Below are 23,163 nucleotides of genomic sequence, written 5' to 3'. Positions count from 1 at the left end.
ACAGACAAGTGTACAAATATGGTCCTGAACAAATGGGACAGGATACAAAGGTGGAGGAGGGAGGTAATGACAGAGATAACTTGAAAGGGAAATTGACATTTGAGTTTGGAGAAATTATCAAGAGAAGACAAGGAGTGGTATTTTAGGTAAAGAGAACTGCATATGTAAGGAACAGAAGCATCATGATATGTAATACGTTTGAGAAGAATCTTCATGAGAACGTTGAACATGGTGTTAAGGTAACATGTAACTGGAATGGTAGACTAGGTCTAGATTGTCTAAAAGGTGTCTTATGGTTAGGGTTGCGTCTAACCTTTGAACCTGTGCCAGACGGTACCCTTTAACAGGTATAGAGTTGGATAGGATGTTTTGGAAGATATTTTTGGAGACAGTGAGAGAGACTGAAATGTGAAGCGATTGATAATAAATATGGAGATTAATTAGAACACAGTTAAGGGGAGAAATAATGAAGGCTTCTTCAACCAAGGCTGGAGCGATGGAGATGAGAAGGAAGTGGCAAACTGCACAGTGTCTTCCAGGTGCCCTCAGGGGACTAGGCAAGATGCTCAGACAGCGCTGGTCTCTGCTTTCTCTCTCTTTTTATCATTCCGTCAGAAACTTCCCTGTCATGTTTGTTCTTCAATGTGAAGGAAAGGAGCTGCATATGAAGTGTTCTTTGTTTTTGTAGAGAAGGCAGCTTACTTACTAGACCTTACATTCTCACTTACTGCTCATTTAGTGATAACCAGGGTGTCCCTAGACAATTGAATAGTGCTACTAGATCAGCTTCTGCTTAGTTCAGCTTAATATATTGTGGTTTGAACTCCATTAATAATCAGACTTTCTGAGAAAGTGACCAAACCAATTGATCTTTTAACCAACTTTGTACCTCAATGTCAGCAACTTTTAAGAGAGACACAGTGTTCATATATCATGGCTGTTTTCTCTGTAGTGTGCCTTTTCCCCTGACTTGGTAAAGAATATTTTCTCTGACAGTTTTGTATCAGCAAGTTATATAAAGGAGGACATAATAAGCTACATGTATTTGGAAAGTTACATAAATATAACGAAGAGCTGTTTTTTCTACATGATGCTTCTCATATTCAAGCATGGCTCTGTTTCCATGACAACCACACCAGTCCAGGCTCTCATTTTCTCACATTTGGCATTCTGCAAGAGCTTTATAACTTGTCTGCCTTTGATGTCTTCCTCTCTTAAACTCCCTTGCCCTTGGCTACCAGATAGTTGTTCTAAAAATTGTCTTCACTGTATCTTCACCTATCTGTTGTCCGCTATAAGCACATTCTCTAGCATTTCATTTTCATCGTAATCTAGCCTCAGGTGTACCTACTGCCTCAACTGTACCCTCTGGGCGTGTTACCACACACTGCCGTGTGGACATCCTAATTGTCTCACTCATGAGGTAAGATCTCTGCCATGACGTCCATGATGCCACTGAGGGTAGAGAACACACTATGTGCTAGTTTGGTCATCTGTCTAGCACCTGTCACAACTCTGAGACCATGGTATACACACAGAGAATGGGATACTTCCTCTTTCATCCCTTGCCCTTGGGTTCATTTATTCCTTTCTGTCCCCACTGGGCTTAAGGGCTACTTCTGATTGTTTTGTGTTCAACTTCCTTCTCTTTCTTAAAGTAGTCAACAGTTATATAGCATATATTATCCACAGCTTGCAGGACACTTTAAAAACCATTATGATATCTTTGTTTTTAAATATAGAAATCTCTCCTTTGCCAAAAACCACAGTGACTCAGCTATTTGCATGTCTAAAATGGTTTCTGCATTTTTCTGTGGCCAGTCTTTATGATGGTTATAGATTAATAGTAGGCTTTTTGGAGGCATAACATTTGTTATTAATGATGGTATTGCTGTAGTTAACCAGGTAGACCAATTTATTTGGAGTATCTATCATCTCTTTCTTTAATGTGTATAGACATAGGTTTGGGGGGAAAAAAACAACCTGACATTCATAAAGGATACATTAAAGATGCTCTTAAATTTCCTAACTTTTAAAATACCTCTATGTTTTTTTATTCAGTTTATTAATAAAATTGAGACAAAGTAACTATCTTGCCCTGAGAACATATAGTAACTGAGAAGAATGAGACTGTAAGCTAAGGTTACTCACCACCTCCTACATGGGAGTAACTAAATTCATTCCTTAGCAAACGCATAAGGTACTATGTTGTGGCCTCATGGGGTCTCTCAGAGTGCTGAAGCAATAAATTTTAAATCTATAAATGTCAAAGAGTCACTTTCATTGACTACTGGTTGCTAAAGAAAAGAGAGATTCAAAAGACCCTGTAAAATAATAATATTCTAAAGTAAAAATGAGTGAATGAATGAAAGAAGCTAAGACAAGAACCTTATGTTATGGTTATATTTTTCTAATAGCTTGTCAATCAAGATAATTTAAAAACTCTCTCTCTTCTCCCCTGTGAGCTTTGTCATGGTACTTTCTAGTTGCAGAGAAAGATAATACATAAGAAAGGAATAAACAATTTCAAATAGTAATAAGTGTCATGAAAGAAATAATACAGAGGAATCTAAGTGTTACTACTATCTGCCACTAGATAATCTGGTAAGAAAAGTCCTCTGGGAGCAAAATAACGTTTGAGTCAAATGTTGCTGTGGAACCAACCATATGTAAATTGGAGGCAACAGCATGTGCAAAGGCCCTGAGGCAGGAAAAGCTTTATATGTTCAAAACAGAAAGGAGGCTAGTGTGACTAGAGCCCAGTGAGTGAGTGAGCAAGATGTAAAGAGGATGGAGTTGTGGTCAGAGATTTAGGCAGGGGCTGAATCATTAGAGACCTATAAAGAACAGAAATACATTGGCATTTGAGTCATGGGAAGCCAGTGTAAGTTTTAATCAGGAAGAAATTTGATGTGATTTATGGTTTTAAGACATTGTTTTGATTGAGGAATTCTAGCATGTGGAATGTAGATTGAAAAGAGGCAAGAACAGAAACAAAGAGACTAATTAAGATGTTATTTCAAGCCCAGTCAGGAAATGATGGTGCCTTAGATCAAGGTAGTGACAATTAAGATGGAAAAAGAGGACAGATTTCAGATAGTTTTGTGGATAGGGCTGACAAGACTTACAGATAAATTGAGTTTAAAAGGCAGAAGGGAAGTGAGAAATCAAGGATGTTGCAGAGATGGGGCACACTGATTTTTCAAACCACGAGCAAATCCTTTGTTTTAGCAGTGATGGTACTACAACATATGGGAATGAAGTGAGGTCATGCATGGAAGCAGATGATACAAGGTCTGGCTCACAGTAGGAACTTACAAGGTTTTTGTTTTTACCCTCACCTCAGGACATTTTTATTAGGAGCTTATAGTCTCACATTTATTTTAGTCACCAGATTTCAAAAGCATATGATTGGAATATCCATTGGTGAGTGTGATGTGAGATTCAATCATTCATCAACTCAGTAAGTGTTCCCTGAGCTCCTTCTATAGGCAGTTACTTTACTGAGTGCTGGAACATACTGGTGAGTGAAACTAATGCAGCTATGGAACTTTTCTGTCTGGTAGGGTTGATCATTTCCCTAACAATATAATTATACAATTAGTTATTAAGTTAACATCTGGGATGATTAAGAAGACTATCCAAGTATACTGTGAGAACAGTTCTTCATAATTTCCATGTGTGTTAGTTGCTCAGTCGTGTCCAACTCTTTGCAACGCCATGGACTATAGCCCACTAGGCTCCTTGTCCACGGGATTCTCCAGGCCAGAATACTGGAGTGGGTAGCCATTCTCTTCTACAGGGTATCTTCCCAACCCAGGGATCGAACCTGGGTCTCCTGCATTGCAGGCAGATTCTCTTCATAACTTCCATAGTTCCCTAATTTACTTCATTTATTCCCTTGTTTCACCTTGCATATGACTTCCAGTGATTCCTAAACCATCTGTTGGTTCCATATTCTATTTCCCATAGCCTATGGGACATCTCCAGTGGATTGCCACATATTCCTCACTACTGATTTCATCCTCTATACTTTGTCCCCAGCACTCTCCCTATCGATTAATGTTTTTACCAGCATCCCAGTTTACCAAGCTAGAAACAAACATTAGCAACTTCACAGTATTACTATGGAAAGTGGGACTCAGAGAGGTTAACTTTCCTAAAGTCATGCAACTAATTGGACTTGAAATTATGGTTTAAAGCCAGGTCTCTCTGATATCTCAGCTTTTGTTTTCTCTGTGACAACAGTTTGCAGGATTGTTATAATTTTTAAAGAAAAAATAATGGAGGAAAAAATTCTAGAAAGAGGGAATAACCCTTTATAAGGCTCAGATGGACTTCCTGGTGGTCCAGTGGTTAAGACTCTGCTCTTCAGATGCAGTGGGCATGGGTTCGATCCTTGGTCAAGGAACTAAGACCCACATGATATGTGGTACAACCAAAAGAAATTAAAAGGCTCAGAAATATTAAAGCATCAATATCTCTATCCAGAGAAATGCTGATCTATCCCTCCCATGAATAATAATATTTTGTCCATTTTGAATGCTGAACCATTTCAACAAATAGTTATAGAATAGTCACTGTGTCTCAAGTAATTGCCTCTATTAAGTTTTTAGGACAAAAAGAAGGCTAATAGATGATACCTATCTCTAAGTGTCTCAGTAGGGGAGAAGGACCCTAAGTGTTGATTTTGATACTTAAGGTAGCAGCTCATTAAAATATAAGTGTTATGAGAGAGATAGCAAAGGTGGAAAGAGACCAAGCAGCAAGGCCATGCACCCCAACCCTAGGATCAAGGGAGGGTTCCTGCTGGAGGTAATACAAGAGCTGACTTTTAACAAATAAGGAAAAGGTAAGTGAAACTAGAGGGGAAGCACAGCTCAAGAAAAGGAGAGAGCAAGAACAAAGATATTAAGGTATGCAGTTACCTGCTGTGTAGAGGGAGGGTGACTTCAAGTAACTTGAGTATCACAGATTATAGAAGTCCCAGCATGTCATACTAAAGCTGAACTCAAATCAGAAGCGTTGGGAATGAAGAAGAGAGGATAGTTTTGAGAGATGATGAGGAGATTAAATCAACAAGACTTGAATGATGGGTAGAGTGGGAGAAGTGGAGTTAAAAAGAGGACTCTAGGATGACCCCCAGGTGTCTGCTAGGGTGATGGGGTAGATGAGGATACTGTTCACTAGGATGGGAAATGTAAGAGGAGGACCTGCATTGGGGAAGAAATGGTGACCTTGGACATACCAGGATTAATTTGCATGTGAGGCTGCATTTGTTCAGGAAGAAGAGATACATAGGGGTGCTCTGGAGAGAGGGCTGATCTCAGGATTGGGTTGTCCAGTAGTCAAAAAAAGGTATGGGTAAGATCACCAGGGTACAGTGTACATAAGTTTTTGTTTTTGTTATTTCTTTTAGAACCAAGACATGTTAGTCAGTAATTTACCTCCAATTAAAATAAATAAATAAAAATTTTACAATGACACATTGGTCACTCTATGTGACTATGACTATAAAAATCCTGTAGTTTCCACTGGACTAACTTGACTAGCCTCTAGGATCTAGCCTCCACCTCCTTCTTTGTTTCAAATAACTCCAACTAGACTTAAAATACTTATATATCAGATGTGTAAATTATAGTTGCAGGTGCCATTTAGTAGCTACATGGTCTTGAGCAAGTCACTTCTTTTTTAAGCTGCAAGACAGCTTGCAAGTCATCCTGCAAGACAGCTTGTGGCAACACTCAGTGTATACAGGGCTGAACGCGCAAGGGAGGTGGAGAGAAAGCCAGTCACCTTCAGTGAAAGTAAAGGAAAAAATCACCTCCACTCTCACCAGCTTGCTACTTTTGAAATTCTGCTGAATCCATTCGAAGTCATGAGTGGGAAGCAGGGAAGAGGGAACTAGCATAGTCTATTAGCATCTTGATTTCAGAACATGGACTTAGCTGTTCCAAAAAAAAATTGAATGTCCTTATCTTGACATATTCATTTTGTGGAAACAAATTCACTTGCTAATACATGAGCTGACCCATATAACTCCTCCACTGAAAATATTATTTTTCACAGTGACAGCTGTTAAACTACACCTACCATTCTATGTAACACAAAGATTCCAGAGATAGAAAATTTAATAGAAACTGGAGATGGACCATGAGCAGGAGGAAGAGGCAATTCACAACTTATCAAGATGAATATAGTACCTCATTATTTTCAACAACAATGACAAAACACAGAAAAAAAGTAAAATGCCGGTCTAGCTTGAGATCATCAAGGAACAGTCTAGATTCAATATGTCATCATTTTAATCTCTATTTAAAATTAAAAAACAGACCTTTGGGGTTTCCCTGGTGATCCAGTGGTTAAGAACTTGCCTGCCGATGCAGGGGACACATATTGCATCCCTGGTCTGGGAAGATCCCACATACCGTGAGAAACTAAGTCCATGAGCCGCAACTGCTGAGCCCACAGGAGGCAACTACTGAGGCTCGCACTCATAGAGTCAGTGCTCTGCAACAGGAGAAGCCACTGCAGTGAGAAGTGCACGCACTGCAACTAGAGAGTTGCCACCATTCACCACAACTAGAGAAAACCTGCGCCAGAAACGAATACCTAGTGCACCCAGAAGTAAATCATTAGGTTGATGCAAAAGTAATCATGGCTTTTACATTGTTGAAATTTGCCATTTGATATTGAAGTACATTCTTAACTAGATGTGGTTATGTTATACATCATTTTAATGCGCATTTGTCACTTTATGTTTTTTTGCTAATGACTTATTACTTGCTGTGGGTTTTGTATTTATTTTAGACTATAGAGATGATATTAGACTTAAAAGCAAATTTGAGCGATTTTCTTATTTGAGTTCAAAATGGGTCATAAAACAGTGGAGACAACTCACAATATCAACAATGTATTTGGCCCAGAAACTGCTAACGAGTGGATGTGCAGTGGTGCTTTAAGAAGTTTTGCAAAGGAGACAAGAGCCTTGAAGATGAGGAGCAGAGTAGCCGGCCATCAGAAGTTGACAATGATTAACTGAGAGCAATCATCGAAGCTAATCCTCTTACAACTATTAATACACCAGAAGTTGCCAATGAACTCAGCATCAACCATTCTGCTGTCATTCAGCCCTTGAAGCAAATTAAAAAGGTGATAAAGTTTGATAAGTGGTTGCCTTATGAGCTGACCACAAATCAAAAAAATCGTAGTTCAACAACAGTGAACCATTTCTCAATGAGACTGAGAGGTGTGACAAAAAGTGGATTGTATACGACAACTAGTGATGACCAACTCAGTGGTTGAACCAAGAAGAAGCTCCAAAGCACTTCCTAAAGCCAAACTTGTACCAAAAAATGGTCATGGTCTCTGTTTGGTGGTCTGCTGCCCATCTGATCTGCTTCAGCTTTCTGAATCCTGGCGAAACCATTACATCTGAGAAGTATGCTCAGCAAATCAATGAGATGCACTGAACACTACAATGTCTGCAGCTGGCATTGGTCAACAGAAAGGGCCCAGTTCTTCTCCATGACAACGCCTGAGTGCATATCACACAACCAACACGAGGTTGGTTTATCAAAAGATAAACAGATTGAGCTAGGAAGTTTTGCCTCATCCACCATATTCACCTGACCTCTTGCTGACTCAAGCATATTGACAACTTCACAGGGAAAAGCTTTCAGAACCAGCAGGAGGCAGAAGAAGCTTTCCAAGAGTTCACGGAATCCCAAAGGATGTGTTTTTACACTACAGGAATAACCACACATTTCTTGTTGACAAAAATGCGTTGATTGTAGTGGTACCTATTTTGATTAATAAAGATGTGTTTGAGCCTAGTTATTATAATGACTTAAAATTCATGGTCCCAAAACACAATTACGTTTGTACCAACCTATTAATTAATTAATTTAAAAAAAACAGACCTGTGCTACCATTTATGCCTTCTGCTTCAGTTTGAAAATAAAGATGAGCCTCACACAAACTGTCCAGAGGAGGGAATGAATGAACCAAGTTAGCTTCCATTTTCAAGCTCATCACTAACATTGCTTCAAAAAAGCTGCTTTTATGTAGACACTATGGCCTAGCGGCCAAGGGTGTAGCTTCTCCGTATGATTGAAGAAGAGAGTGCTTCTCAGTTCAAAACTAGAAGGCAGATGTGCTTTATTATCACAAGTGTGTGTGTTTAGAAGTGTCTATTATCAAGGCGGACTTTTGGAAGCCCCTTCTCAACTCAGATTTAAGTCTCTTAGGTTCATTCATGTCAGATGGCAGGACCAGGCTTCAGACCAGTTCCATTAAAATGGTGGAGCACAGTCTTCCTTCTGAGAGGTGTTTTTTTTTTATGGGCTTCATTACCAAAAGAGAGCAAGTTACAGAGCAGGAAATGCTAGGTTCTCTGCAGTGCAGTGGGGCTCCGGCTTCCTGGCTCGCCTTCGGGTATGTTTTATGATTGTGAGCAAGTCACTTACCTGTCACCTCAGTCTTTTCATCAGTAGGACGGACGTGTGTGTTAGACTTTGATGTTTCTAGGGTCTAAAAATATTGCATTATTTTATGATTCTGTTAATCATAAAATCATCATTTCATGATTCTAGAGTTATCAAGTATATTAGTGTGGGCAATACTTTATTGAGATACACTGTCCAACAAAATCATCTCCTTGGAGCAGGAGGTAGGACTATGAACAGTCTAGAATGGTCCAGAAACCAGCTCATAGGAGACCCAGTTATCAACAAGGATAATTAGCTTGAAGAAAAGGAAACTGACTGTGTTTAGATATTTTCACTAACATCGCATGGAAAAAAATCCTGTATCCTGTATTATTATAAAATACATGATCCAGCTGAGTGCCTGGAAACTTCAGGTTTCTCACTTACCATAAGTAGTCCTTTTTAAACAAATACAAAGGTCCAGTAATACAAATAGGCAGTCTTTTGAGCTAACTGCCAACAAAGATAAGGAAACAGAGCAAAATGACCAACTCCCAAAGAGACTGTAGAAGTTCTTGCATTAATAAATTATGATTACTCTTAAATCTGATCACAAGAGTAGGTAACAAGGTAATAGTAATACTGCCATGACTATTCAGAATGTTATTGAATTGCTTTTGGTGGGGAAAAGTTCTCTCTTCTAAAAAAGTAAAACAAAACAAAAAAACTCCTTTAAGATAGCTATGCTTAAAGTGTCACAAGAATCTAAACATTCCTAGAAAACTAGGTAAGTCTGTAATATTTTACAAGGATCTTTTTTCTTCTTTGAGTTCCAATAATCTTGTAAGCTGAAGTACCCATACCAGCCATGATATTAGCTAATTATGTATTTTCTTATTTTGAACTCTTAATTCCTCAGTGTATGAGTCCCAGCTACAAGATAAAGAGACTCATGTCCCTGTGATCCAAGTTGTATACTTGGTCTCATTACATTTCATTTTAGCCTTTTCTTCAAGTAGCCTGAATAATCCATAAAGACAGAGGCAGCCTCTGATGTTCTTTCTGCCTCCAGAAGCATGAGGAACAGTGCTAAGCAGAACCAAGAATTGAATGGCAGAGTGAGTTGTAGGTTTTTTACAGTTCCAAGATACCATACTACTCGATATTATTTATTTATTTTTGTTGGATCTTAAAAAAAAACAAATGTGAAAGCGTTAGTCACTCAGTCGTGTCCACCTCTTCCCAACCCCATGGACTATAGACCGCCAGGCTCCTCTGTCCATGGAATTCTCCAGGCAAGAATACTGGAGTGGGTAGTATCCATTCTTGTTGGATCTTAGGGACTTGCCAAACTGTTGAGGCCTCAGCTTTTTAAAAATAGTCTAGAAGACAAAAAAGAAATAGAGAATTGAGTTTTTGAAGTTTTACCTGTCCTCGTTGAGAAGAGCATGGATCCTTTCACTACTTATTATTCGCCATCTAAATCTCAACTAAAGAGGCAGTTGGTCTTACAGGAGCATCTTTTATCGGTATTTGGGTAACCCTCTGTTAAAACATCCAGAGCCTTTTGTCTTTCTAGACTCTAACCCAGATGAAGACGATGCATTTTACACTTGCTCTCCTCTTTTCTTGACTTTCTAGAAAGAATGAAAGAAATTCTAGGGTTATCTGGTGCCCATCCTGTGTTAGGCACTAGGAGATAATTCCTTTCTATACATCAGCTTATTAAATTTTCAGAGTGACTTGACTAGGTAGGTGATACTACCTTTTCACAGAGGCCCAGAGAGTGTTAAGTACCTCACTCGTGTCATTCAGTTAGTAAATGTGACTAAAGGATGATATTTGTAAGCAATGCCCTGCTTTGCTCTTAGAGATCTGTTTAATTCTCATTACTCTTATATTTGGATCCAGGCCAATCCCACTAGTCTAAACCCACTTCTGTCTGCATCTGTTGCAGACAATGGAGACATGACTAGATCACAACACACAGTGTGTTCCTCCTCCTCTAACAGTGTCCACACCCTGCTTTACCTTTGTGTTTGAATGCCTCCCTGATTTGAAGCTCCTGCAGATTGGGAAGTGTTTTCTTTTTTTCACCTTTGTAACCTAAAAGCAGAGACATTACTTTGCCAACAAAGGTCTGTCTAGTCAAGGCTATGGTTTTTCCAGTGGTCATGTGTGGATGTGAGAGTTAGACTGTGAAGAAGGCTGAGCGCCAAAGAATTGATGCTTTTGAACTGTGGTGTTGGAGAAGACTCTTGAGAGTCCCTTGGACTGCAAGGAGATCCAACCAGTCCATTCTGAAGGAGATCAGCCCTGGGACTTCTTTGGAAGGAATGATACTAAAGCTGAAACTCCAGTACTTTGGCCGCCTCATGCGAAGAGTTGACTCATTGGAAAAGACTCTGATGCTGGGAGGGACTGGGGACAGGAGGAGAAGGGGACGATCGAGGATGAGATGGCTGGATGGCATCACTGACTTGATGGACGTGAGTCTGAGTGAACTCCGGGAGTTGGTGATTGACAGGGAGGCCTAGCGTGCTGCAATTCATGGGGTCGCAAAGAGTCGGACATGACTGAGCGACTGAACTGAACCCTTGAAGTAACTATGCACTCAGCGTTCTTAATTACAGTTCCATAAATTAAGTCAAGTATGCTTTTCATTTTACAATGGAAATCTATTTATGTCCTGCACATGGCCACAGTCAGTGGAGTGGCTCAGGAAGCGCACTCAAGCCCAGAGCTCTAATTAGGACGGCACCACCATGCACCTGCTTCCAGCGCTCCAGCATGAGGCTGCTGTTCTTTAGACGATGGCTTTGGGACCACTGCCTGGCCCTCTTTACCTCTCTCTCACTCTGCCTCATAGGATGACTCGTCCACATTTCCCATATTATCTTCAGTTTGCTGTTGAACTTTACAGAATTTTCTAAAAAATCTCCTAGTGTAAGGAAATATGAGAAATCATGTATTATTAACTGGTTAATGCAGAAGAGTTTCTTTTCTATCATTAGTTTCATTTTTGGCCTACTATATAACTCAAAAATTTGTCTTTCAAAAGTTTACTGTATTTATTGCTAAATCTGATGAGTGATAAATAATTTACTTGGGGAGTTGGGGAGGCATAAGGGGAAATGGTCACTGAGATTACTCACTCTTCTAGGGCTTCAGAAATCACTAGTTACATTCTTTCTTTTTACCAAGTGATACTTTACCTGATACTGATCAACAGCCTATTCTTAAGGGGAAACCAACCTGAAAACAGTGAGGTCATTGGCAGACAGCAGACACCTGCCAGGCTTGGTGGGCCACCCGGCATTTGAAATCACCGCCTTTGCCCTTTCCGCCAACTTTGCCATGTTCTGGGTCCATGGCAGTGTTGTGGTCACTTGGTGCTGTCGCTCCCTCCTCATCTTCAGCCTCACTCTCTACTGGCCTGTCCGGGGAATGAAGCCCTAGGACCTAGTTCCGACCAGGCTGTCAGCAGCTCTACCTTCTCCACCCACCACTGTTGGCAGTTCTGCACCTTCTGGCTCAGGATCTTGCTTCAGGGGCTGGTAGGAGGAGTCAGCTAGACCTGCCCCCATGTCCTCCTGCTCCTTCCTCTAATCCCCTGTGCCTTCAGTAGGGCCCCAGTGTGACCCTAGTTCCTTAGCCTGATTGGAGGAGGTGTGCCCTGGACCCAAGACCTGACCCGCTATAAATACTTATGCCATCCCAGCAGGAGTCACCCAGAGCCCCAGGCTGATTGTGCCTTTTCTCTCTTCAAGAATAATAGGTACATTAGGGGAAGAATGATGGAGAGACTGGGAAAACTGAAACATATTACCACCTGTTTGTAGTGCCTTTTACACAGCATCTTGTTAAATGTACCTATGTGTTTGAAGTGTAACCTGGTTTGCTCATTAAAATATCATATTTTAATTATCACACTTAATATTTAGTACATATAATTTTAACTTCTTTTGTGTGCATCAGAGCCAAACCCTAGAGTTCCAAAGTCTTTTGATTACTTTTTTACTTCTTTTTTACCAGAGTTCTTTTGGACAATACATTTTTTGTTTCTGGTTTATAAAAATTTAAAATAATGCTTCTGCTAGTGTTCTTTGAGACAAGTTACATACATGGGAGCAACTCCCTTATCCTTAAAAAAAAAAAAAGTCGATAATTAAAAAAAAAAATCCTTTAAGTTAAGGAGTCACTGAATTCTTCCTTCTTGTTCAAGTCAAAATATCCCCTTGCTCTTAAGTGTGAAGCTACCAAGGCAGTGCTGTTCACACAGTAACACAGTCTTTTCAAACAAAAGCTCATGCAGAACTCCACTATGTAAAGAAGGTAAAAATGCAGCTGTTTCTTATGTGTGTGTGTGTGGGGGGGTGGTGTTTGTTTTCAGTTCAGTTCAGTCGCTCAGTCGTGTCCGATTCTTTGCAACCCCATGAATTGCAGCACGCTAGGCCTCCCTGTCCATCACCAACTCCCGGAGTTCACCCAGACTCACGTCCATCGAGTGATGCCATCCAGCCATCTCATCCTCGATCGTCCCCTTCTCCTCCTGTCCCCAATCCCTCCCAGCATCAGAGTCTTTTCCAATGAGTCAACTCTTCGCATGAGGTGGCCAAAGTACTGGAGTTTCAGCTTTAGTATCATTCCTTCCAAAGAAATGCCAGGGCTGATCTCCTTCAGAATGGACTGGTTGGATCTCCTTGCAGTCCAAGGGACTCTCAAGAGTCTTCTCCAACACCACAGTTCAAAAGCATCAATTCTTTGGCGCTCAGCCTTCTTCACAGTCCAACTCTCACATCCATACGTGACTACTGGAAAAACGTTGGTTGGGGGTAGTTAGGGATATGAGAAGCCCAGAACCTCTTCCTTCTTTCCACTTCTGGCTGAACCAGCTGCCATCCTGGGTAACCTATCAGACATTTTCTCCAAATCCTTAGCGATATGAAATATATATATATATATATTTTTTTCTAATGGCTTTGATAATTTTACATTATAATCTGTATATTTTTTGAGAAATAATTTTTGGAAGAAATAGAAGACTTGACAGCAATATATACATATCTTATTTAAGATATTTTGTTAATTAATACTTTAAATGTTTAACCAAAATAATGTTCTCCTGAAGTTTTGGTAAAAGAAACCAAACAATATTCTGTTAAAGAAGGCAACATTTCCCTTAATCTTCAGTTCTGTAATTAATGTAATTTAGTAATCACTATCACAGAGATGATCGTAATTTATGTCAATAAATGAGATCTGTAACTCTTATTTGTCAGATTAAGAAACTAAGACTGAGAAGGAACTTGCTCTGGCTTTCCTAGCCCCATTACTTTGTACCATGCTACAGTTTTTTATGGAGAAGCTGGTCTGGTATTCATGACCAACTCCAGAGATTTAGCACCAAGATTCTGGGTATGTGTTAGTTAATTGTTAGGATAAAGTTAAGAAACTACACTGAGTGGGGATCTTGTCCTTTTACCTTGATTTTGTGACAACTGATCGTTCACACCAAGGAAATTAATGTAAAACTGCAATACTAAGATTGTAAAATTTTAAACTATGGATAACTCTCAGTTATCTTATTACAAGGCAGGACTAGACCAGAAGATATCAAAACAATGTTTAGAACTATTAACTGAGTGTTTATCAAAGTCTTTAGGTTAGGAAGGTTATTTCTACTTTGAGAATCTCAACTTTAATAGTTCCTTAAAGGTATTCTTTTATTATAATGTTGTAGGTTTTTATGCTTTATCATATTGTATAGTTATAAAAATCTTCATTTTCACTGTGTTGTACGCCTGAAACTTATATTTTACATCAACCATACCTCAATAAAAAATAAACAGAATTTTTAAAAAATATTCCTTTTAGTTGCAGCTAGCCTTCCCAGAATGCCGTGTTACTTTTGCATATCCTAGCACTGCAAAAAGTCATTACTGCATAAACACTTCAACTTGAGGGTGTGTCGTTTCTTAGCTCCTCGGTCCTTGCTCTTCTGTCCATACTTTGTCATCTTCCCCTAAGCCTCTCTTCTGTTAGAAATTTCAGTGGTCTAACGAGGATTGGAGCCTCCCACTTTAAATATGTGATATAAAATCAGACTGGTATCCATCGTTATTAGAAAGCAGGAGTGAGTAAAGGTCAGTCTTTTAGCCGGCAAGCTGTCTGATTTTTCTGTGAGCATCACATGTTGGGAGAAGCTAGTTCATCTATCTGTGGGTTTAGGATTCAACAGCATAAGCTGTCAGCCTAACACTGATTGAAGGTGGACTGGGAGGGGAAGTGCATCTGCCCAACGGCTCGCCATTGGCTTCCTATTACAGCATTCTCCCCCGAGACACAGTCTGCATGCTCATTCACCTACCTCCTCTCTTCCCTCCCCTTCATTCCCTACCCCTTCATTACTGATTCACAGCGAGAGGCAGCAGCAGCAGCAACAGCAGCGCTGCTTGTCACGAACCAAGGATTGCAATGAGCTCATCCTTTTCTCCTTGCAGCTTCACAACTGCCCTGGCTTCCTGGCTACCGCTGCTGCTGTCTCTTCTTTCTCTCTCTCACACACACACCGTCTCACACACACATATGCACAGCACACACTCACACACGCTCTCATGCTAGACCCTTCTAAGCATCTTGTCCATTTTTACACATGTATGTGAACTCTCCTGCATCACTCTTGGCCATTTTCTTGCGTTTGATTGCTTTTGCCATATTTTTTTTGTTTTTTTTTGTTGTTGTTGTTGTTTTTAATTTAGATCAGCATTTGATTTCATTTCCAGTCTTCTCTGGGGCTCTCTCACAGTGGATAATTTAGCCAAAATGTTTTTCTCGTGGAGACGTTAGCTGGCAATTCCCATCACAGACTGGCTTGTGCGTGCTCCCGGGGAGACCGAAGCCTGGCTCCCCTCCCACCGCAGTTCTCAAAATTGTGGATAAGAGATCCCGCTTTCTCATTCTGGATACCTACTTACTGCTCATGGAAGAAGGGGTGCCCTGCCCAGCCCCAGCTGCTAAGCTCACAGCTCCCGTCAAAAAGTCCCAGGACATGCACGACGAGAGGAGCAAGCTGGTGAATGAGTATGCGTGTCGAGTGCTGGAACTTCTGGGGATGGGGCATCGTCTGTTTGTGCCTCGGCTTCTGGCGGTGAGACTATTTTTCATTGAACTTCATTTGTAGAGAATCTGCCATCCTCTGTGAGAATTCCTTGTATCCCCGGAAGAGGCTTGTGGTCTCCTATTTCCTTCCCCACTTTACCGGGAAGGAAGTGCAGAGTGGCCACTGCCCTGGGGCTCTGTCCGAGCCTGGTCCACGCCACTCCTTAATTGACTGGAGGAGATATGGCTCTCCTCTCTGAGCCCACATCAGTGGCATTATCTCTCTGGCAACAAAAAAGAAAAAGGTCTTATGGCTGGCCAGGCTCAGCAATAAAGCAGGATACCCAAGTGCTTGGTGGAGGCATTCTGTTATTTATGTCTCCAAAGGGTTAAATTTTACAACAGATATTATTGTGACTTATCTAGACTATGTGTGGTTTGCTTTCTAACCTCTCTATTTGATGTCCAGTTTGATTGTTTTAGTAGGAAAATTTTATTCCCTAAAAATCATTGATTAGGAAATTACAGATTTCTCTCCTGGAATGTTTGAACTGTTTATCTGGAAACAGCTTAGGGCTGTTGGGTCTGTGCTGAGTCTGGGAAGTCTGATTTGCTTTTTAAAAAAAATTTAATTTCCTGAAGAAGAGAAAAAAATCACTCTTCCTCACTTCCTATCAAGGGTTAAAATTAAATACCCACAATCACTGGTGCAGGGTTTCTTTTAGCAGTTTGAGAACTATACCTAGCAACTGTTCTATAATATAATTGGTCTACAGTAGTCCTATACCATTATTTGGGCAAGAATTGGTAATTGGGCAAGAATAATTTCTCTTTGTCTATTTTATACAATGGAGTTTAATACCATTCTAGACTGTTCCTTCATTTGGTCCTCTCATGTTTGAGTCTTTTCAGAAGTACAAGATTGACCTGACTGAATTTAACTCTCTCTCTCACATATCTCCCTCTAGTATAGTTCATCTTTGTTTATACTTATCTTTATAAGTATTAACTCAGTCTTAATGTACCTATTTACAAATAAATAGGATCTCTCCTATATCATCATAACAGGCATGTTAGGTAGCTGTGCACATAACAGGTTTCTCACCCTGAAAAAAGTCTATTTATCACTGCAAGGTGAAGTTGGATGCAGTGACCAGCATACAGTTATAGGGAAGGGGATGGTATTTTTTGAGAAATACAGTTCCTTTGTAATTTAAGAAAGAAGAGCTCAAAATATATGTTTCAATGCCCAGGTGAGGTCATCAGTGCTCACTTGAATTTTGTTTCCCTGAGTCACACTTTTTTTCTTAATAAAGGAGAAAACTGAAGAATCATGATTCTATTAAAAAGGAGGTTTTTTTTTTTTTTAACAGTGAAATAAAAAGCATTTTAGGAGCTTTGACACTGAAAAGTGCTAAAATATATTTCAACAAATGATCTGCTTCTCTTTAAGGAATCAATTTTTTATCTAATGCATTTCTATATTCTTACAGACTGCTTAACTTTGTGTCTCACAGGCTTCCACTGATAACTTTACAGTGATCTGGTACTGCCTTTCTTTGGCATTTACATTTTTAGCATTTTGAGGGGAAACATAAAATCAATAACAAGAAATATCTCTCATACCTACATCTGCATCAGGGAAGACTTTAAACTGCCTGTAGTGTAGAATGATTGTCAACAGTAAAAGCTATAATCTTCACAAGGTTCAGATCTGTGGGGGGCTTATAGATATCTATATGTTGCAACTGTACAAAGTTGGCTCGGTTGCCAAATTAGGTACCCAAGTAGGTACAGCCCTCAGGTTGTTCTGGGCTCGAACATTACAGGTCATAGAGCCACTTGCAGTCTATGTGAAAAGTGTATGCTGAGTTATCTGTAGGGCCATTTGGAAATCTCTGACTTTGTTACACAGCTTAAAAGATTGTTGATAGAATTAGGGTACTCTACATTCTGAGAAATCACATCACCTGCCTTTTAATGAGCAATATGGCTGTGAATTGGGATCAGCTATCCAATGAGTTATGGCTCAAAGTTTAGTGTGTACCAGGGGGATGTCCAGTTGTTCAGCCTTGTGTTATTGGACTGCCTAATGATATGGGATCAATGGTTAATCTGCCCAGGGTGGTCCTAAGAGGAATCCTGCCACGTGCAATGTTGTAATCTTTCCATTACCAGTGAGGGAAGTAACTGAAGTTTAGGTTTTCAGTCATGTTTTCAATATGACTATGTAGGGGCTAACCACATGCAAATCCCTGTTTTGCATTTAAGATCCAAGTAGTATTTTTTTCATATGAGGCCAGTTATTTTTCTTAATGAAACAGATCAAATTAAACCAAGATTTACCAAGACAGTGTTGTGGATTTGAACTGTGAGCCTTATATTTTGTTCCCTGAGGCACAGAGGGACCATCAAACTACAGGAACACCAAGCACATTTGGAATTTTTGCTTATGGTCCTTCAAAGGTACACTTAGTAAAGAATAATTTCCCTTTAATAAATCAAGAACCAGTGTTCCACTTTAGATATTACCACAAGACATAGATTCTGTGTGCAGACCCACCAAGCATACGTTTCTTTGGTGAAATTAAAATACCAAAGCAAGGGATACAGGTATCCTAGATACCAGCTAAGTAATGTCCTCTTCTAAAGCCCACTCTTCCAAATGATTTTCAGACCTCCAAAAACTTTGCTCAATGGAATGGAAATCCTGATAGACTCTATGCCTAAAGGAAGAAAAAGCCATTTGTGGTGAATATAGTGAAGGTGAGAAAGAGAACTGTGCCAACATTTTTTTCTGCAAATAATCCTCTAAAATAATCAAATCTAGATTTTGCTGCTAATAGAGGCCTTTAAAGAAAAGATTTGTCTTTGGAGAACAGCGAGAGGTTTGGAATAAAAGCATCTGGAGCTAACACTCAAATGTTAGAACTGTTCATTACCACCCACCCTGCCTTCTTCTCTCTTTCTTGTTTTTTTAATCACTTGAAAATGTGATACTCTTGCACTGAATTTTTCAGTGGGAAAAACACTCCCAAAATGGCATTAACAGTGGCACATAGCCAGAGTTCATACTCCTCTATAAGTGTGTGAAATTTGGAGAAAGAGGAGAGAAGCTTTTACTCATGTTCAAAATCTTCCTGTCCTCCTCAATTTTTTCTTTCTTCTTTTATATGACATGGGAAATTATTATCAGATCATTATATAACATGTCAATGTTGGCTATAGTTTCAGTACTGGTACTCTGGGCCCAGTGCATGGTGAAACTGGAGGACTCTCAGGCCAAGGATTGACATACATCTATAGCCAAATGCTCCCACTGTCCCTCCAGTAGCCATTTAAGGTTTAATTTTGATCAGATTTCTAATGTTGTCAAACTGTATCCTAGTTTTGTTTTTTTTTTTTAATTTGTAAACTTTCTTAAAACATTAATTTTAAGGAAAGAATGAAAAAGCAGATGAGAAAGTTTTTCTCCCATTTTTACCTCTGTTGTTGACTGCTGCAAGGATTGATTACTCATTGAAGAGAGACTATATTGGATTGGTCAAAAGATTCATTCAGGTTTTTCCGTAAACCCAAACAATCCTTTTGGCCAACTCAGTAACTCTTAAAAGAAGTTAAAGACTCAAGTATAAAAGTTGCCATGTTGGGACTTCACTGGTGGTCCAGTGGCTGAGACTCCATGATTCCAATTCAGGGGACCCGGGTGGTCAGGGTCTCCTATGCCACAGCTAAAGATGCCACATGCCACAGTGAAGATTGAAGATGCTGCATGCCACAGCTGAGACCCAGAAAAGCCAGATAAACAAGCAAAGATAAACAGATAAAGATTTTTTTGTTGTTGTTCACTCGGTAGTGTCCAACTCTTTACGACCCCATGGGCTGAAGCCCATGTATACTTCTGATCAGTTCAGTTCAGTCACTCAGTCATGTTCGTCTCCTTTGCGACCCCATGAGTCACAGCATGCCAGGCCTCCCTATCCATCACCAACTCCTGGAGTTCACTCAAACTCATGTCCATTGAGTCAGTGATGCCATCCAGTCATCTCTTCCTCTGTCGTCCCCTTCTCCTCCTGCTCCCAATCCCTCCCAGCATCAGGGTCTTTTCCAAAGAGTCAACTCTTCGCATCAGGTGGCCAAAGTACTGGAGCTTCAGCTTTAGCATCAGTCCCTCCAATGAACACCCAGGACCGATCTCCTTTAGAATGGACTGGTTGGATCTCCTTGCAGTCCAAGGGACTCTCAATTCTTCTCCAACACCACAGTTCAAAAGCATCAATTCTTCGGCTCTCGGCTTTCTTCACAGTCCAACTCTCACATCCGTGCATGACCACAGGAAAAACCATAGCCTTGACTAGACGGACCTTTGTTGTCAAAGTAATGTCTCTGCTTTTGAATATTCTATCTAGGTTGGTCATAACTTTCCTTCCAAGGAGTAAGCGTCTTTTAATTTCATGGCTGCAGTCACCATCTGCAGTGATTTTGGAGCCCCCAAAAATAAAGGCAGCCACTGTTGCCACTGTTGCCTCATCCATTTGCCATGAAGTGATGGGACTGGATGCCATGATCTTAGTTTTCTGAATGTTGAGCTTTAAGCCAACTGTTTCACTCTCCTCTTTCGCTTTCATCAAGAGGCTCTTTAGCTCCTCTTCACTTTCTGCCATAAGGGTGGTGTCATCTGCATATCTGAGGTGATTGATATTTCTCCCGGCAATCTTGATTCCAGCTTGTGCTTCTTCCAGCCCAGCGTTTCTCATGATGTACTCTGCATAGAAGTTAAATAAGCAGGGTGACAATATACAGCCTTGGCATACTCCTTTTCCTATTTGGAACCAGTCTGTTGTTCCATGTCCACTTCTAACTGTTGCTTCCTGACCTGCATATAGATTTCTCAAGAGGCAGGTCAGGTGGTCTGGTATTCCATCTCTTTTCAGAATTTTCCACAGTTTCTTGTGATCCACACAGTCAAAGGCTTTGGCATAGTCAATAAAGCAGAAATAGATGTTTTTCTGGAACTCTCTTGCTTTTTTTGATGATTCAGCATATGTTGGCAATTTGATCTCTGGTTCCTCTGCTTTTTCTAAAACCAGCTTGAACATGTGAAAGTTCACGGTTCACGTATTGCTGAAGCCTGTTGGAGAATTTTGAGCATTACTTTACTAGCGTGTGAGATGAGTGCAACTGTGCAATAGTGTAAGCATTCTTTGGCATTGCCTTTCTTTGGGACTGGAATGAAAACTGACCTTTTCCAGTCCTGTGGCCACTGCTGAGTTTTCCAAATTTGCTGGCGTATTGAGTGCAGCATATTCATAGCATCATCTTTCAGGATTTGAAATAGCTCAAACTGGGATTCCATCACCTCCACTAGCTTTGTTCGTAGTGATGCTTTCTAAGGCCCAGTTGACTTCACATTCCAGGATGACTGGCTCTTTATGAGTGATCACACCATCGTGATTATCTGGGTCATGAAAATACTTCTGATTACCCCCAAAAATATAAAAATCAATTTGTCCTTCAAAATAAGTCCTGCATCTCCTTTCTAATTTGCATCTGATAATCTTTTGACTTTTTAATAGTGGGTATGCTTCAAGTAAGCTTCCCTGGTGGCTCAGATGGTAAAGAATCTGCCTACAATGCGGGAGGCATAGGTTCAATCCCTGGGTCAGGAAAATCCCCTGGAGAAGGGAATGGCTACCAGTATCTTCTCCAGTATCTTGCCTGGAGAATCCCATGGTAATAGCCTGGCGACCTATCATCCACGGGGTTGCAAAGAGTCAGACTCAAATGAGCAACTCACACTTTCAGGCAATCTGGAGCTTCACTAAAACCAGTGGTGTCTTGAAAAGGGCAGTCACAGAGTACTCTGAATTCTGGTTTCCAGAGACTTCATCTGAGTTGGGCTGTATCTTTCTTCTTTTGTATGACCTCAGAAGCTGGACTTGAAACTAGGCCTTGGGCAGTATTAGAAAATTAGGTAACCATGCTGCCTGCAGGCGATAGACTGTTCCACACCATTTTGGGTCATCTGTTTGTAGGTAACTAGAGGTTAGTTGCACTGACAACAGAAAAGGTGCGCTTAGAGGTTTTGAATGATGAAGAAAGCTACCAGTCCTGTATCCCTACAAACTCTATAAGCAGCCTGTCTTGAATTTTCCCGACAATTACCAAAGAGATAATCATCAGAACCAGTGTTACAGGTGAAATAGGATGTGGTATGTCTGGTATAACTGGTAGGTGAGTGCTTTCTCAATAATTCAGCAGTTGATATTTCAGTTGAAGAGGCCCACTTCTGGGCTGAATTTGTTTCCAGTAACTGCCTTGCCCAGTTAAGGTGAGTTGATAGCACTTTATCCTGCTAAATATTCTCTCCACTACTTATTGCCACCATCTTTCAGTATCTGTGAGGGAGGAAATAAGTCTGAGGTGTACTGAAGCTTTTTTTTTCCCTTGGCACTGTTAGCCTGGCTCTATTTTCTGATTACTAGTTTATGAATCTAGACTTGGGCCAACCTAGTCCCCTGTGAAAATGCCTGCTGTATGAATTAATATTTTATTTTACATTTCTACTTAAAAGAGAAGTGAAGGGGAGAAAAAATTATATATGTAGAGTGAAAGAGAGATGAAAGGAGGATTCATTCAGTTATTCAGTAAATTTTAGTTGAGTACCTCCTATAATCTAGGCATTAGTCTTATCACTGTGAATACAGTAAAGAACAAGACAGATAAGTCCCCTTTCCTTAGGATGAAAGCAAATGAAAAACTGGAAAACGACTAGATAAAGAATGACTTGATGGGCTAGGAGGAAGAATTTAAATACTCAGAAAAGGTCTAATTCAAATCTTATATTTGTGCTAAAATCTAAATCACAAAAAGTCATTACCATAATGAAGATGAGGGAGAAGAATATTCCAGACAGAGATAACAGGTAGTAGCCTTCAGTTAGGAATGAACTCAGTGTGTACAAAAAAAAAACCCAAACAAACCAGAAAGAAGGCTAGTGTTCTTGGAGCTTGAGACCAAGAAGAGAGATGCAATTCAACATAATGTTGAAGGGAAAGGCAGGGCCCCAGATCATAAAGGGTCTTGCAAGTAATGGTAGTGATTTTGGATTTTATTCTGAGCACAGTAGGGACCATTGGAGAGCTTTACACAGAAGAGCAGCGTGATCCAAAAAAGTATCTAGCTGCTGTAAGGAGAGGGAGAAAGAGGGAGACCAGTCGGGAAGTTACTGAATGACTCAGCTGAGAAATAACAATGGCTTAGACCAGGGTGGTGGTGATGACAACTCATTATGATCAGAATTCCTCTGACTTCCTTTCTTTTAGTCTTTCAATGTAGTTGTTAATCAGTTTTACATTTGAATTTAAATAAAGTAAAATTTGAACTTGCATGTAGTTCTTTGATTTCTAGCTACCATATTTTTTTGTTTTAATCATTTTCTTTCTACCATTTTGACAATTAAGTGCTGACTCTTAACACCTAATTTCTTTTTGACTTGGCCTATTTCAGTGTACCCAGTATGCCTCAGTCTCATAATTTGTGCCCAGTATTTGCCAGTGATTACATGTAGTTGTTTATTTAAAACATTTATTGCCTTTCTTCTTATATGATCTTTCCCACAAGAAATACAGCA

General features: G+C 40.1%; 1 protein-coding gene across 4 annotated transcripts in view; it reads left to right on the top strand.

Annotated features, from left to right (window-relative positions):
- RABGAP1L (RAB GTPase activating protein 1 like) overlaps positions 1-23,163 on the top strand; it is a 722,977-nt gene that overhangs the window by 547,679 nt on the left and 152,135 nt on the right. The window contains exon 1 of one of the 4 annotated variants that reach the window (XM_040263948.1): positions 14,158-15,579. The exons of 2 other annotated variants lie outside the window; for them this stretch is intronic. In XM_040263948.1, the coding sequence (XP_040119882.1) occupies positions 15,412-15,579 (168 nt within the window). In that variant the 5' untranslated portion in view covers positions 14,158-15,411. Of the gene's footprint in view, positions 1-14,157; positions 15,580-23,163 lie in introns of those variants that run through there. One more of the 4 variants, XM_040263952.1, reaches the window with a different exon arrangement.

Source organism: Oryx dammah, unplaced genomic scaffold, assembly GCF_014754425.2.
Source record: "Oryx dammah isolate SB20612 unplaced genomic scaffold, SCBI_Odam_1.1 HiC_scaffold_21, whole genome shotgun sequence".
NCBI lineage: Eukaryota > Metazoa > Chordata > Mammalia > Artiodactyla > Bovidae > Oryx > Oryx dammah.
Note: the sequence above shows the minus strand (reverse complement) of the source record. Positions and strands in the feature narration are given on the sequence as shown.